Below are 18075 nucleotides of genomic sequence, written 5' to 3'. Positions count from 1 at the left end.
AGATCAATATCCAATTCGTAACTGCGCTTAAATTCTTTTTTTTTAGATCTGAAAATCAAATATATTTAGCTCGATCATCGCGCTCTTATTATTGATATTATAATAAAGAATGTAATTGGAAGTTCCTGATTCTAGGTCCGGATCTAAACACACGCACGCATGTTTATTTAGATACGAATCTTGTGCCAGTTTCAGATCAGATTACCAAATATTATAATTAATGTAGGAATATTATCCATCTATCCAATTATCCATCCTTTTTCTGATTTACAAAACGTGATATGTCGAATTTCGTTTCGGCTCGCGCTTCGCGCTGTAATCAAGTGTTTAGTCATACTCCTTTCCTGTTCATGCTTTTAAAAGGTGCTTAGAATGCCCAGTATTTAGGTAGGAATGTAAAAAAAGTTCAGCTCGCGCTTCGCGCTCGCATTATTTGATTGAAATGTGGAGGATAAAGGAAAGTGTGTTAGTGGTGTAATGTAGTATTCACTTTTTGAAAGCAGATTTTGTGTATTTTTATACATAACAATAAATTATCTCGGATCTTGATTTTTTTCAACTAAGGTAACTTTAAAAAGACTGCATATGTTCATAGCAAAGTTGGGGCTCTCTTCATAACATTACTTTCTTATAAATTTTTTACAGTTTAATACATAATCATATATTACAACAGAGGAAGAAAAGAGGAAGTTAGGATGCAAATTGCATTCGACAGGCACATGCGGATCAAGGGGTGAGGTGGTCTTGCTCCCCTTTAAAAAAAATACAAACAGAAGAAAAATAAGTGAATTGGAAAGGGAAACTTAAAAAAAATGATATGATTGAAAAGAAAAAGGGGGTGCCGTGCTGATGCGGCCCTCTCCTCCCTGCTGCTGGCTTACCCCTCCCAGTATTAAAGAGATATACAAACAGCACAAAAGAAATAGGAATAAACGAAGGAGATGAATGAAATAAGGTGAAATAGAATCGAGGAAAAAAAATCGCGATAATGAACAGAAAATAATTGGTCGAGATTATGAAAGTGTAAGATTAGAAATATCAGTTTTAATTTATAGACGAAAATGTGAATCCAGTGTCTAATCGCCTTTGCCTCCTCTTGTACCAATTGAAATAGACTAAGTAAGAAAATGTAAATGGGCAATTCAAAGAGGCCGAATGCGAACGCTACGCCTATTGACTGCGTAAAAATAGGAAAAATGCAGTAACCAAAGAAGAGGGGGAAAAAGGAAGAAGAGTGAAGAAATTGACAGACCTGCAGACAGGGAGAATATCTGCGTTTCAGCTAGTTCAATTTGTAGAAAATAATGGTCCATTTCACGCTTCATACTTTCAATAGTTTAATCATAAGATTGTGCACGCTGTTCATTTTTTACGAAAAATACTTAGGTCTTTTCTTTTTCGTCCTTGATGTTTGAAAGAAGTGAGTTCGCGCTTCGCGCTCATATTTTATGTTTATGAGAAACATGCTCTGTGCACGACTTTTTTTCAGGAAGGCCTATTTTTTTGTAAAGAGTCGTGGTGTAGTGGTTCTGACTCCCGCCTTGTAAACGGAGAGTCGTGTGTTCGATTCTCACCGCGGTCTAAACCGTCCTTTGGCAAGACGTATTGCATACCTTGTCACTCTCCACCCAGGTGCTAAATGGGTACCCGGCGGTTGGAAGCGAAAGTTATTGTATGCTTGAATTTGCCAGCGCAATTTTTAGACCGGGATAAATGCAAGGAATGCTTCCCAGGGTGTGGAAATTGTGCACTTTTCATGCGGGATTGAAATGAATCCTGGGGTAAATCGTTTTGAGCCGTTCTGATAAAAGCGATATTTATAAACTTGCTACCATTTATTATTATTTCTTATTAATGGCACCTCATTCATGATCAAACAAAGTGCTTAAAATGTAATAGGAATATACACTTGAATTTCAGTTTGGAATCTACACCTGTATTATTAATTTTGTTATGATATTTGTCCTATTTGTAAAGTCAAGCGCTGCCTAGAAGGTCCTTTTTTCAGTCGAGTACATTAAAATAATCTAGTTCATAATCAAACGTTGCATGAAACATCTTTTTATGTTCAGTACAGAATAAAATAATCTGCTCACATCATTGCCAGTTTAACTATTGCAAGAAATATTTTAAAAGTCCACTTTTCAGATCAGTAGAAAATGCTTGAAATATTCCTTCTTCAAGTCTGTAACCCCCCCCCCCCCCAAAAAAAAAATCAACTCGTGCTTTGCGCTCGCGTAATTATGTTTAAAACACTGCTTGAAATACTAGGTTCTCAGGTTTGTTTAGTATATACTAATTAGGCCCCTTGACCCCGTATTTCTTTACTTTTTGTAATTTTCTTGTCTTGTATTATCCCGTTGCCCCATCTAGTGCTTTTGCAAATGGTTTTTGCTACTTGTGTACTCGTTCCATACATATTAGCATTAGATCCACACATTCCTGAATCACTCCGCTTGCCTTCCTATTCCAGTCCGAACGTTCCTGAAACAGTCCGCTTGCCTTCTTATTCCTGTCCGCACGTTCCTGAAACTGTCCGCTTGCCTTCCTATTCCAATCCGCATGTTCCTGATAAAATCCGCATGGCGTCTTCTTTCCTTCTTGAAGCTGACCTGATTGCGGATGGTTTCCGGAAGACGCGGAAGGGTTTAGGAAGGGCAGGACATCATCAGGACATCGTCAGGACAGGGTCCCGAAGGTGTCAGGAATTCATTATCCGCGTCCAAATTTTGGTCTCGACCAAAATTTGGATGCGGACAAATTTTGATTTCCCGAACACCAGGAAGGGTTTAGGACAGCGTGCGGACACTCCTAGGAATGTCCGGACAGGTTGCGGAAGGGTCGCGGATTGTAATTATTACATTCCGCGCCTTGTCCTGACGCTGTCCTGGCCCTAGTGGAAAAGGGGTTTAAAGGGAGAATGAACAGACCAACATTGTATCTTGTCTCTCGTTGAGTGTGTGTTTTAAATAGCTAGTCTTAAAACACATAGGCCTACCTTTTGAGATAATTATTAGAAATAAAGAGGATGACTTATAATCTTAACTGTGTAGAGAAACTCAATGGTTCTGAGAGGAAATAGACCGGTTTTTCTTCTTGGTAATATGACTATTTAATTCAAAATGGTTTATTGAAAATACTTTCTTTGCGGAAAAAGCTGAATTGCAAAAGTTTAAAACAAATCATCAATAACAAGGAGAAAATAACTTAGTACTACGAATGAATTTAAGTATAGACATATTTGTAACAAAGTATAGCATAAATAAGAGTAAATCGATACTCATTGATGAAATAGGAAACAATGCAAAGTACATATAAATAAACCTAAAATGTTACCATAATCATTGTAGATGTTCTCATTTGTGAGAAATATGTCAATTTATACCCGATATTAGATTGTAAAAAAAAGGATACAAGAACATTGGTTTAAGTGGGTGTGTTTGTGTAGGAGAGAGAGAAAGAGTGAGAGATAAAAAAGAGCCGAGAGATGGAATGTGAGATGTAGAAGAAAAAGAGAAAAGCAAGGAAAGGGCAGGAAGAGGGAGATAAAAGAAAAGAAGGGAAAGAGGAGAGGGAGAAGGAGAAGGAGAGAGAGACACGCAGAGAGAGGGGATCACACCAGCTATGCTGAACAATGTTCTAATGATTTGTGTGACAAATGGCAAGGCATGATAACTTAGAATTATAAGAATTTTCTGCATATACTTTTCACATTCATAGGCTAAAACTGAACTTAGTGGAGCTGAAAAGAGAAAGATGCAGAAAATGAATTGGAAAGCAGATATGAATAGAAAAAGTGGAAGAAAGATGAGAGGCACACACAGAGAATGAAAGAAACAGAGAGAAAAGGGCGAAAATGCAACATTAATGTATTGATTAGTGAAATAGCGTGTTATCATTCAAGTGGACGTACATTACAAGACTGCGCTTCTCAGAATGTTGCATTGTAGGTAATGAACTTGGCCAGATATGATAAGCCGAGGGCTTGAGATATGGCCACTAAGGCTGCTGTTTCGTATGCAAAAGTTGATTGGAATATCGATAGTTACCAGTGGCAGATTTATGGGGGGTGGTTCGGTAGTTTAAGCTATTCCGCCCCTGCATACTGGATACCGGTGTGTTATTTGGCAGAGCGTCCGTCTCACAACCGGGAGGTCGCGGGTTCAAACTCCGGCCGCGTCAGACAAAAGACGTTAAAAGATGGGAGTTGCTGCTACCCTGTGGCGTTCAACGATTTAAGAGCCACAAAGCCAATTTTCGGAGTATTTCATTTCATGTCTATTTCGAACAATAAAATATGGATTTTCATCTGTGAATTTTCATTTATACTCTATTTATGTGTGTGGGGGGGAGCATTAGCGAACCTTGCACTTAATAATGTCCAGCAATACGTCGTCGATACTGCGTGAAATCTCTTGATCATCGATGCCGTATGTTTATCATAATAGTGGCGCACCACCTGTTGAAAAATAGCTAGGCAATTATTATCCACCTATCTGATAACTTTACCCAGAGGGCTTTTTGTGTCCATCACGTCATTCGGATGATGACGTTAAAGGTCGGTTCCAGGGAGGCGCGATAGCTCAGTCGGTAGAGCGGGGGATTCGCATTCCGGTGACCCGGGTTCGATTCCTACCAGTTGGTGCGCTAGTTCCCTTTGGTAATGCATTAATCCTCAGTACCAGGTCCTTCGGAGAGGACCTTAAGCCGTCGTCCTCTGGTTGCTTACAAGCATTCATGCTTTCTTAGCAATCAGGTAAAAAAATCACCACCAACCAACCAGACGTAAATAATCATATCTGATTGATAAACGTCTCTCTCTATCCTTCCCCATCCCCTCCCTTTCTATTGCTCTCTTTTCTCTTTTTGCTCTCTCTCCCACCCATATTTTCTCTTCCCCTTCATCCCCTCTCTCTCTTATAAGTCTCTACCAATTACACTATCCAAGGGGTGCTCCGGACTAAAAATAATCATGGAGTGAAAGTCACGAAAAGCAAAAAAAAAATTCCATCAAAATCTGAGAACAAATAACGAGATTATTAGATTTTAAAGTTTGAAAATATTTCGTGGTAATATTTCTAGTATGCACGCTGTCATGAATATGCAATGTGTGAGCTGATTATGCATACCATGTTCCAGCTTTCATTTTCTTATGTTTTTACATGAGATCATTTTTTTTATCTCTGTTGCAATAAAATAAGTTGCAGCAATCACCAATTTACACGTCAAGTCAGTAGTCAATCCATTTTTTTTCATTCATGAATGAATATAATTCTATAAGATAAAATATAACAAGTGGGGATATTGCATCATCGGTTTGCTGATGTATATTCATGTAGACATTGCATAGAATTGTTTCAACGATACGCAAATTTATATTTCGTAACTTTGTCATAATACTCCTTGTCCAATTTTGATGAAATTTTCAGTGTTATGTTTGTTTTATTTTACTTTGTTCAAATCACAAACGTTTTAGCCTGGGGTACCGTGAATTTTAAGCTCTGCAAGTGAAATGATAGATTCATAAACTTTTTTAAATTTATTTTACAATTTATTTACAATTATATACAATTTCTTCAATCAAAATAAGTTTTCAAGAGCGCCTCCTACGCCTTCGCCAACCAAAACAGCAAAGTGTCTTCCACCACTTCAGTCTCCTTCCATTATCGACTATCTGGTCAGTGATATCCCCATTACTTTCCTTCTTGATATCGTCATCTTTTCCGCTCATCTTTACCTCCTCTTTAAAGTCTTGCAACTCTGGAACATCCTGTTCCATTTCATTTGTGTCCTCCATCTTTTTTATCTTCGTCTGCCCCTCCTCCTCTTCCAACTTCACTTTCTCCATCCACATCTCATTCCAAAAGGACTCGGCAAACTCTGTTGATTCCTCAAGCACTCTTGGAAGCTTCTGTTCATTGTCCACCCCTTTCTTCTCCTTTGTGGCATTGTTCAAGGAGATGATTACCAATGCATCCTTTCCTGTCATCATCCTCTCCTTGTCGTCCGTTATTTCTTCCTTCAGCTTCCTATCGACAAAAATCTCTCCCTCATTCTCGGTCTTCATCTCCTCCTTAAGTTCCTCCTCGTCTGCTCGGACCTTCTCATCTTTCTCTATCTCCTGTGGTTCCTTCTCAATCTCATCCGCCTTCATCTCCTGTGTTGTCAGCTCCTCAGCCTCCACCTTCTCCTCCAATATCTGATGCTCCTCCTCTCCCAGCATTGGCTCCCTTACTGCCTTAAGCTCCTCTTCTGTCTCCTCCTTTTCCTCATCTGCCTCAGGCTCAAGTGTCCTCACCTTGTCTTCATCTGTGTCCACCTCCTTATCTTCCATTTGCCCCTTATCCATTCCCATCTTCTCCACCGGCTCTGCATTCATCATTGCAGCCTTTAGCTCCTCTTCCTCCTCATCAGCCTTCATCTCTACCTTCCCTGTCTCCACCTCCTTATCTTCCTCTAGCTCCTCCTCTAACTGCTCTGCTTCTAGCCCTTCCTCTGCATTCATCTCTGCAGCCTTCGGCTCCTCCTCCTCCTTGGCCTTCAACTCTACCTTCTCTGTATCCACCTCCTCATCTTCCATTAGCTCCTCCTCCACCGGCTCTGTTTCCAGCCATTCCTCTGCATTCATCACTGCAGCCTTCGGCTCCTTCTCCTCCTCAGCTCTCAGATTTACCTTCCCTGTCTCCACCTCCTTATCTTCCTTTAGTTCCTCCTCCGACGGCTCTGTTTTCAGCCCTTCCTCCGCATCCATCTCTGATGCAGTCTTCAGCTCCTCCTTTAGCTCTTCCTCCTCGGGCTCCACCTTCTCCTCTGTCTGCTTCTCTTCCTCCTCCTCTACCTTCATCTGCTCTTCTGTCAGCTCCTCTTCCAATTTCTCCACCTTCTCCTCCTCTGTATCCAACTTCTCCTCGGCTTTCACCTCTTGCTCTGTCTCCTTCCCCTTATTCTTCACGTCCTCTATTTCCTCTTCATCTGATTCTGTCCCGCATCTGATTTCCTGTCCATGAATCACCTCTACTTCTCCTTCTTGTTTCAGACACTGGATGAACTCGTCAAGCATGTTTGTCTGAATGTCATACAAATATGTGTACTCGTCCCAGGCAAGATACTTCTCAAGCTCCTGCTGAAATTTCGGCACGACGCGACTTGCTAATATGAATAAAAGACATATAGAATGAAATTAATGTTATCTTCTCATGAAAATTCAACACTTATCTGCAGGAATACTGGGATCACTTTAGTTTATCGTGCACGACTTAAACTTTTTTTTCACCAAAATATCTTAAATAGGTTTCGATCATTAACGATCAGAGGCGGATCCAGGATTTTCCAAGAGGGGCACATTTTCCCGAAGAAAATTTGACAAGCAAAAAAAGGTCCTCACTTGTGCAACGACGATTATTCTCATTAAAAATGCATTCGGCAACTATCAAAAGGGGCACACTAATGTAAGAACGGCATATTTACATTAAAAATATTGACTACCGCTCTCAGATTGAGGGGGGCATGGGATTCGCCACTGATTGCTCTATAAAATATAATCAAAATAATTTTTAAGTTGTATTAAAAATGATAATTAACACAAAAGAAGTAGGTCTACCAAGATGTAATCTGATCATATATTTCTGACATAAAATAGAAATGTAACAGAGGAAAATAATTTACATTTTAGGTTATAGAGTCATCTGCTTTTAATGCAAAATTGATAATGTATAAAGATTGATGAAAAAGTATTTATATTTTTTAAAAGATAACTCGTCATAAAATAAGGGATTATAATTTGGTTGACACGGAAGATAACTATTTTATTGTCGGTATGACTTACATTCGTCACTCATGATGAAAAATTGATCCAAGACCAAAATACTCTGAATTTATAAAAGATATCCCCGATCTCGCTATGAATAGCTCAGGTATGCGATCATAACATAAAGTGAATAATGATGAAATTTCTCAAAGTAAACTTTGTTACCATGCGCAGATCATGGTGCGCGGGAGTCACTGTAGCATTTACGTCACAATGCCTTGAGCGTCAAATCAAAAGGTTTATGCGCGACTGTAATCCATTCCATAGATTTTGGAGAAATGATTGATCGATCGTTTTTGAGAAAAATATCAAATCAAAGTTGTTGCACAGTATGTCATTCAGGATGTAAGAGTTGGGGAAATATAACAGAAGAGGTGACCATGTAACCTTCCCGCTATGAGACCATTTTCTAAATCCCCTTCCTTCCCATATACCCCACCCCCCCCCCCCCCCTTCAGTTAATTAACACTCAAACCCGATTGGAACCTCTTTATGGATGCCAAGTAAAAATGCCAAAGTGGTAAACAGGACAGAGGTGAAATGACAGAGGTTAAAAATGGCAGAGGAAAAAAATGGCAGGGGTAAATACGGCAGAGGCAAAATGACAGAGGCAAAAGTGGCAGAGATAAAAATGGCATGATACATCGTTAATATTGGTCTAAAATGTCCATTAATCGTTCTATTATAAAGCTCCATTATCATTTAAAAACAAAAACAGTAATTTCTGGTTGATCAACTTTCTTGCTAGTTGGCTTTTAAAATTAAGCATCTCTTTTTTTCTGAACAGCTAAAAAAAGCTCTACATTAGAGATTTTCTTCACTTCATAAACTGATCAAGTCATGATCGTTAGAGAGCATTGCAGACTGTCAAATGAACAAAAAAATCTGGTACTGGTGCCACATTTCATATACCCATCACACACCTAAAGGGATATAGAGACCGTACCTTTTCATCTAAATTCATTTAAGACTTACTTCCCAAACTATGGAATGAAATTCCAAATGATAAAAAAAAATAGTTCTACCTAATCAAGATTTAAAACTTTATGTAGGAAAATGTTATTTTCCGTTTATTGATCGTATGCATGTACAATGTAATCTCGCATATTACATTAGTGCTTCCCCCCATCCTTTTTTTGTGTGTGTTTCACTTAATTTTGATCTAAGATTTTTACTCTTTAATTTTGTTATTTGTAAATGTATCATGGTGACCCCTGGTGACCCTGCGGGGTCTCCGAACCATTTATTTGTTTGTTTGTTTTTCTGATACTTTGTTAGTACTGTATATTGTACTGTTTTTATCCTTTTGATGGTTGAATAAATAAATGAATTGAATTGAAATGAATTAGATGTATTACTCCACGCCTCCGGAACCCCCTTACTTCTTCACTTAGTGAAATTGACAACATTGAACTCTTCAAATCGTCTCTCAAAACTAACTTATTTCAGCAGATTTGTAATAATTAGCTTAATTGGATGAGCCTGCGCCCAAGGATGTTTTTAACAAAAATATGGCGCAATATAAATGCTGTGGATCATCATCATCACGAAATCAGAAGATTCCATGAATGTCCCACATATAGGCGGTCGGACGTACATCCTTTCTGGAATTGCCCAAATATTCTTGAATAGGGTATAGGATTGATCAATGGATAAAGTGTGTGTAGGTTTGGTTTGTAAAACCTGTGGTCAAACTTTAGTATATCCATAATATAGTTGAGTGCGTGCCCCCTCCCCTCGTATCACAAATTATTTTTTTAAATATATATATTTTTTAATATTAAACAAAGCTAGTCAACAGAATATTACACACCAACCAAACAAACAAAGCAAACTAGACACAAGTCAGGTATATTATATGTTGTCATAGAAATTTGAATTTATTTTATTATATCGATATACAACAAGTTTTTTAGGTACAATTATACCAATTCGTTTTCCTCTTTCTCTCTCACTCTCATAATACCTTTGAGCTAGAATAGGAGACATTGAATAAACATATATTGTCGATATTTCATACACTGGAACATTCACCAATACTCTACACATACAAATACCATCAAAGTGCTCATACTATATTGCTGCTCACATAAATGTCACTATCATTCAGTAACTAAAATACTATCATTAGGAAGATAAATGCGGAGACACACAAAAAACATGATTCTACATAAACATGCAGCAAATAAGCCTCATTGCAGTGAAATGACCGCATCGTCGCCTTCGAAATAATCACACATATTCAATATAAACTTGATACTCTTGTACAATTTTGTGCAGATTGTGCAACGTTGACTTGCACATGTTAACATGGAAAACATTTTTCACTTCAAGTTAAATGGTACTCTGGTTAAAGCAAAGTGTATATGAAAACTTAGAGAATATTCAAAAGTAATATATATAATTGATTTCACTGTGTGCGCACGGTTGCAATCAGATCATTATGATAAAATACGCATCAGAGGAACATGTTAGACATTCTTTTAAAAAGTTAACATCTTCATAATCATGTTCAAAACTTGCACAATCAAATGTCACAAAATATTGATGTATGTAGAGTTCATCATGTAATTTTAGCGATAAATATACTATTCTGATTTATGGTACACTATTACTTTATAGAATGCAAAGTGGTTTGTTACGAGTCACCTAATGGACACATTCAGCAATAGGTGCCCAGGAGAAAAAGCGGTAATAGCAGAAAATCATCATCATCATCATCACCTTAATCATCACTGTCGTCATCATCATCCTCATGAGGAGCAGAGGCAGCAGTATCATTATCACCATCAGCGTTGTCATCATCCAAATCATAAGGAGCAGAGGCAGCAGTTTCACCATCATCATCATCATTATTAGCAGAACATAAATTCTGCGTAAGCAACAATTGCTCATCATATTTAATCATAACACCTGGAATCTAGATCTAATCGCCTAGAAAACATCCTTTGAAAAGAGTTGATTCACATAAACAAAGACATACTTCAGGGTTTATTTTCTTAAATCTGAAAATGTGATATACACTTCTAATCTACATATAAAGTGCACACATTAATACAACTTTCCAATTAATATAGGATATAATAATATAGGATATTTATATTGCGCACATATCCACCTTGTTAGGTGCTCAAGGCGCTCCTATATTACCCGGCTAAGCTAGGCGTTCATAATGCACACAGCTTCTTAAGGAAGTACTTCCTACCGGTACCCATTTACCTCACCTGGGTTGAGTGCAGCACATTGTGGATCAGTTTCTTGCTGAAGGAAATTTCACCATGGCTGGGATTCGAACCCACAACCCTCTGTTTCAAAGTCCGAAGACTAATCCACTGGGCCACAACGCTCCACACACAAGGGAAAAAAGAAAAACTATGGTAACTTAACAACATATTGATAGTGAAATTAATACATTCCACATAAAGGTACCACATCAGATAACACCCTTAGAAATGGAATATGTCGGCATTACAAAAAAAAACTGTTCAACAAATTTGGTATGAAATACATGTACCCCATATGCATGGCCACTCTTGACAGGCATCTTTATACAGATATGTTTTGTGGCAGACTATTCATAGTAAATGGATATATAAAATCTTTGTAGAAAAGTCTATAACAAGCATTCTCTATTTACATTCAGAAATGAATTACATTCAGTAGTCACTGAAGAAATAAAGACTGGGCAGGGCTGAGAGCGACAAAAACTAGAGAGAGTTGAAGTAGCAAAGGCTCCTATACTTTTTGTAATGAGAAAATACATAAAACACTGAAAATAGGCTGAAAAATAAAAACAAGAGCTGAAACCAGCTCTAAATGTGAACTCTCATAACCCTGGACCAAGCATCATAAAGCTTAGCAATTAATCATAGAGCTGAATTTTACAATTAATCACACACAATAATCAATGCAATTGATCTCAGAACTCAACAATATGATCAATAGCTAAGCTTTATGTTACAGGGAAGGCTAATTACAGTCATAAAAATCTTCAAAACACGTTCAATTCTTGAAAGGGACTTTTTACATTGCCACTACAAACAGATTGCCTTTTTAGGCTGATTAAACACACATTCATTTCATGAATAAGATGAAATACATTCTTCGGAAAGATTGCCTTTCTAGTTAGGTTTTACAATACATGTTTAAAACCAGTATTCACAGGTGGCTTTCCAAGTCAGTTTCTAATACAAACTTCATTTTTAGGAGACAACTTACCTATAAACAGATGGTCTTTCAGAAAAGCTTAACATGGATTCCCTATGGGAGAGACAAATCACATAGTGACTACACCATCACTTTCTAATCAGGTTCTAAAGCGTACATTCATTTTTTTTTAGAGGAGGAAAATAACCTATGTCTTTTAGACAGGCTTTACATCGATTCATTTTTGGGGAGACAAACTGACACAGTCAAAACACACAAGTGGCCTTTCTAATCAGGTTCTGAAACACATTATTTATTTTAAAGGAGATGAAATGTCTTTTAGACAGGCAGAGCTGCCAACTTGAACAAGAGCATTTTAGTATTTTAAAAGTAGAAAATCACTATTTCCGAAGAAATACCATAGGACAACACATAAAACTGAAACTTTAGAAATCAGTATTTTGCATGAAACCATCAGCATTCTTCTCATTTTTCAGTACTTAATACTGGAAATCAGTACTAGTTGGCAGCTCTGGACAGGCAATACACAAATTCATTTAGGAGACAAATTAAAAACTCAGGTGGCATATGTAATCAGGTTCTTACACACTTTAATTACTTAAAAGGGATAAATGACCTATTTCCTAAAATTAGATGGAGTTTGAGACTGGATGGACTTTGATTCATTTGGGAGAAACAAATTACATACAATGTGGCCAATATCTATTAAGGTTCTAAGACACACATTCATTTCGTAAAAGATATTTAGTGTATAGCCAATTCACTATAAACAGATGGTGCTAGAGACTGGATGGACAAATTAATACACATGTTGCCAATCTACTTTAGCCAAGTTCTAAAACACACAATAATTTCTTGAAATACAAGGTGAAGCTGATCACAACACTTAATAGATCGGACCACTGATCTCCAAGAAATATTGATATTTGGACATCGCATTGAGCTTCATGTTGACAATGTGCGCTGCCAAGTAAATTACATGTACATAATGACACGCCACAAGTGCATTCTCTGGATGCATACAAGTTAAGTTTCTGAACATGTCAAAAAATATTAAAAATTTTAAATGGTTTTATTCAAATTCATATGCCACACGGTTAACTCTCAACAAGGCAACTTTGCATGTTTGCATTGAGACAACACAGTCAATGCAACAACATAGCATACAATCTTCTTGTAGTACATATATCTTCGTGATAAAGATCGTTACCATGGTAAAACATGACTGGAATATTACAACAAAATATTTGGTACACTTGTTTTTGACACATATAACTGAGCAAACAGGCATCATTAAAAATCAATGGTCGTAAGCACTGATCTAGCTTTGAATCATACAAGAAGAATACAACGACAAAATATACTGAAGTATAACTTCATAGCAATTTATATGTTTTGTAAGTTCAATAATTCCAACTATGAGCATTGACATTTTTAAGGAAATTCCATTACCATATGAACTGCAAAAACTCCATAGAAAATTTAATGTTTAGAAAAGTGTTTTTCTATTTCTATACAACTTAAATCCCTTCTCAAAAGAGAAAGATACACAAGAAAAAACAATTTCTGTTAGAATTGTCATTCTGCAAAGAGCATTCAAACAAATTGCATTGAAGTAAAGATGAGGATAATCAATAATTATCAATGGTAAATTCATACACAAGTTAATTTCAAAACTATATCTAACGGAACAGTTTGCTAATGTACTCAAGTGTTCAGGTATAACCTCCCGAAAGCCTGAGAGCCTTCTGGTGACATGCCTGGCATGGCAACAAGTAATACAGAAAACAGGCATTGCAGTTAATTAGACTTCAACACCTAAATGGAACACATAAAATACAATGCCTCTCTGTATAGAAGATTCCAAACTACCTCAGTAAATAGTAAACTTGTCTATTACACTATGATTGCACAGAGTATACAGTACATGTTGTACAAAAAAATCAAATCAATATGTCATCATTAGATTTAAACACACTTTATTCATATCACTTTGAAGAATCTCAATTAATTAATAGCACTTTTTTCAAATACATTCATATTGTGAGTATCTGATAGAGGCATTTTAGAGTCAAGCACATGTTAATTAATATGAAGGTGAATTGTAGCTGTATGGAATTCATGTGTATTTTTTTTTTAGCCGATTGAACAACAACGGCATGTTAAGAATTGGTGTTAAGAATTAATGTTTGGCACCAATATTACTTTAATTCATGAGCTTTTACATACTATAGATTCAAATCAATATTTTCAAACAAACAATAATGCATCAGAAATACACTATTTCATCTTACAGTCCAAGTTAGTTCACTTGATTCATAAACTATCATATAACAACTCATTAACATACTATATAGAGTCTTTGATTTCAATTCTTGCAATAGTAGGAATAGCAGATCAAATTAATTGATATTGGAATGGCCATTTAGGAGGGATGATACATAAAAATGAATGACCTAGTCCTTTTTATGAGTAACAGATATACATATCAACATAATTCAAATATTTCAAAGCTAATCAATAACTTAATAGATGTATCTTTAAGATCTTGCCAGACTTAGTTTTGAAAAAAAAAAAACAAATACACATATCTTCTAATTTCATTTCTCTTATGCAGAGCCTGTATTTCAGAATTACACAACATTAATGATTTGATAGAGACATGAAACTAAGACCAATCTAATCTTCAACAACTTCTTGTTTCATGTCAAACATGGAATTATCTTTAGACTTTGGTTGCAAGAGTATCACTACCTTTCTGCTAATACTGTACATCTATAAAAGATTCCTAAAATGAAATAACACACTGAACTCGTCTTTATGCCGACCATGAGTTTATTTCAAATTGCAATAAAAATATCGAGAATTTAACTGTGACTTATGTTCACATCATGGAGTTTTCATTTTACACAATAGAAACAGGCTTCAAAGCATGGAAACTGTCCAAATTGCAAACAGTCAGTGCAGTGTCAGTTATAAAAATATCAACACCCTCCACAAAATAAACTTCTGTGTGTTTAAACAGCTTTGGTTCACGCTAATGCTGAGACTGTGTTTAATAGAGAATTACCTTGACCTGTAATATGGACTCCTGTCATGAATCGATCCTGAAAAGGAAACAGTTGTGTTTTGCAAGTTGTGGAGGTTTATCGGAGGCATGCCATGAAGATTTAACACCCAAGTGATCACTAAAGGTGTGTTCTGGTGTGGCCTTGGTGTGCAGTTTACAGAGTGGTGTCATTGTGGTGTCAACGTGGTATCAATGTTATGTCAATATGGTATTGACCATGTATCACTCTGGTTGGTTCAAAGGATGTACCACATTGGACAGCCAGGATAGACATGAAATCTGTCTGATCCATTACTCATTTTTTCTTCAAGGAAGGTACAAAGATTTGATCCAAGCCTACCAATTTAAAGCAAGACAAATCCTGAATACTCTCCTGCAGATGATAGAACTGTGTCCCTGACATCTTGGTGAAGTCCAGGAGATGGCACATGCTACATCCACAAGAAAATTCCTTGTAGATGGATCTTGATGGAAGCACACAGAGTTGATCTTGGTGAAATTCTGTACTCTCAGCAAATGAGGTGGCTATACTCACATGTATAAGCATTCCAATATCCACCATATCCCAAATTCTTCTCCACTCATTATATATCAGTGAGGTCCTGAAGTTTGGGGCTCACATGGGTTGAAGTTCTACACTGTCTTGGTGGAATCTCTGGAATGTCCGAGCCTTCCAACACACACCATATCCACAATCTCCTCATGAGAAGATTAGTAGTAACATTCTTAACTTTGTGCACACATGGGTGCCATGTGACATGTGACTCTGTTTGGGAACCTTGTTGAAGTTCATCTGCCGCCCTCTCTTGGTGGAATCCCTAGAACGTATGAGCGTTCCTGCACACACCGCATCCCAAAGCAAACTCTTCTCCCGTAGGCGGATGTTGAACATGGAGGGGACATTCATCTCCTTCCAGTTGCTTGGCTCGGGCACCTGCACAGAAAAACAAAACAAAGAACATCAGTCTCTCCCTTACCTACTGGACAGTTTGATCAAAGAGTAAACCCTTTTTTTTCAAGGACTACGCCCTTTTTCTCAATTTTTACTTTGTTTCTCAAACTTTCCAGTCATAATAATTTGATTGCATTGCAACTTTTCAAATCATCTAGAAAACAGAGACAAATCGTTGCTCTCTCATTACAATTGTTTTCCTTCTTATATCATAGATGATGTTCTACTGCACCATTCAACAGTAAACAAAAAAGTACGCAAACAATGAAAACTAGGGTCTATCGGCACATATTATTTTTATGTCAAATTTGAATTGAAAATAATAGTAGGCAGGTTTTACAAGAGTCGTTTGGGTTATACAGCAAACATACAATTAAATGGTTTTTTTAGGGTATTGTTAGCCTTACCAGCTGGACAATGAGGCAGTTCAGCCTTAGGAATGGTGGTGATACTCTGAAAGTCATCATGGCAAGCCTGGCAGAAATGAGTGGAACCGAAGCAGAAGAACACTGCCACAGAGCAGCAGTAACGACACTTGTACTCCAGGAAATCAGTGCCATGCTTGGAACACATCTACATGTAAGAGAGCAAAGCAAATGAAGATATCACAATGATTTATAACCATCCAATACTAATGATTAACTGTCAACTCTGGTGTTTCATAATAAAGCTTTTTGTAAGTTATGAGCGACTTTCCGAATGACTGGTGATCCTTTCTTAGGTGCTAAATCAACATCCGTGGAAATTTGGTGTACATCTTTACAAGAAAGGATCCCCAGTCTTTCATAAAGTTGCTCAAATAAGTTGCTTGTAACTTATGAAAGCTTTATGAAATACCCACCTGAGCCTTTAAAGAGACATTGTAACGTGCTCCACAGACCACCTGTAATTCATGACAAACTTACAAAATCAACAATGACTATTAAACCTGAGCAGCAGAGTCATCAATACACGCACCATGGACCAGATCTGGAGGATTATTTACAATTACAGCAATTGTTACTAACCTTAAAGAGCAGAACCGACTAACCTTTCCATTAGAACATGGTAAGGAGACCAGCTGTGATGGAGCAAACATAGTGACTACTAGTAATCTACAACTTTGATTCCTATTTACGACTAACCTAAAAGAGTAACAATGACTAACCTGAGCCCTAGAGACATCGGAACACGCTCCACAGACCAGTTCTGACGGGTCGTAATCTTCTTGGATCCCGGCTTCTTGATCACATCTTGCCTCTCCTCCATAGTAAGCCTGGAAATACATTCATATAGACACAAACTCAGTAACATGAAAATCAAATACTTATTATGTAATAATAGCAGTATAGATACATGTACGTGTATCAATATCATTTAGGCGTTTGTGACATATCAGTGTTTCAGAGAAAGCATTTGTAGCAGTCATACAATGTTCTAAAGGCCTGGTCACACCGCCCGAGCGTTGTTGGAGTGGTCGTAGAGCGGTAGGGAAAGAGGGTCGAATTTCGCTCTCAAAATTGGGGAAAAAATCGATAACAAAATAAAAAAAAAAAACAATCGAAATCGAAAATGGTGAACGGTAGCGAGCGCTGATGATTTTTTTTCTCTTCGCTCCACGACCGCTCCAACAATGCTCGGGCGGTGTGACCATGCCTTTAACTTACATGTATCATCAACATTAGTAAATGTTCTTGTGTTCAAATAATTTTATTTTTCCATATCAGTTCTCCAAATTTATTACAACAGAACAATTACGCCCAGCGTTGTCACTCTGGTGATCGGAGCCGTTCTAAACATTCAACCACTCAAACCTTCCAACCGGCATTGAATGAAATTTAAAACCCACCTGCACGGCACTATTTCCCTGCTGATTTACAAACAAATATCAGTTTAATTTTCAAACAGGCAATGTTAGTTTAAGCTAAATACTTTTACTTTTGAAGCCATAAGAACCGACTATTTTTGGTCCTCCTAAACCCATGGCGCCAGAAAGATGTTTTAATCAATGCTGACAACCCTGGGGCCCATTTCATAAAATAAATTTGCAATAACAGTTAAAAGCTACTGAAATCTTTCATTCTGATTGGCTGATAGTAA

At 37.2% G+C, this 18075-nt stretch overlaps 2 protein-coding genes across 5 annotated transcripts in view; both read right to left on the bottom strand.

Moving 5' to 3' along the window:
* Nucleotides 1-5593: 5593 nt before the first annotated feature.
* LOC121430618 (golgin subfamily A member 6-like protein 1) lies at nt 5594-7174 on the bottom strand. The gene has a single exon (XM_041627936.1). It carries the CDS (start codon nt 7058-7060, stop codon nt 5594-5596), a length of 1467 nt encoding a protein of 488 aa, XP_041483870.1. The 5' UTR covers nt 7061-7174.
* A 6833-nt stretch (nt 7175-14007) lies between these two features.
* The window catches only part of LOC121414204 (E3 ubiquitin-protein ligase MYCBP2-like), a 93819-nt gene continuing 89751 nt past the window's right edge, over nt 14008-18075 (bottom strand). For all 4 annotated transcript variants that reach the window (XM_041607288.1, XM_041607303.1, XM_041607295.1 and 1 more), the window contains exons 69-71: nt 17144-17251; nt 16404-16569; nt 14008-15978 (exon numbers count right to left, since the gene is read on the bottom strand). In XM_041607288.1, coding sequence (XP_041463222.1) covers nt 15863-15978; nt 16404-16569; nt 17144-17251 — 390 coding nt within the window. In that variant the 3' untranslated portion in view covers nt 14008-15862. The remainder of the gene's footprint in view (nt 15979-16403; nt 16570-17143; nt 17252-18075) is intronic.

This window comes from Lytechinus variegatus, chromosome 1, assembly GCF_018143015.1.
Source record: "Lytechinus variegatus isolate NC3 chromosome 1, Lvar_3.0, whole genome shotgun sequence".
NCBI classification, from domain to species: Eukaryota; Metazoa; Echinodermata; class Echinoidea; order Temnopleuroida; family Toxopneustidae; genus Lytechinus; species Lytechinus variegatus.
The sequence above is the reverse complement of the archived record's forward strand: the minus strand, read 5'-3'. Positions and strand labels throughout refer to the sequence as shown.

Coding starts and splice junctions, on each gene's coding strand:
- LOC121430618 (XM_041627936.1), bottom strand. CDS start 7,060: ATGCTTGACGAGTTCATCCAGTGTCTGAAACAAGAAGGAGAAGTAGAG.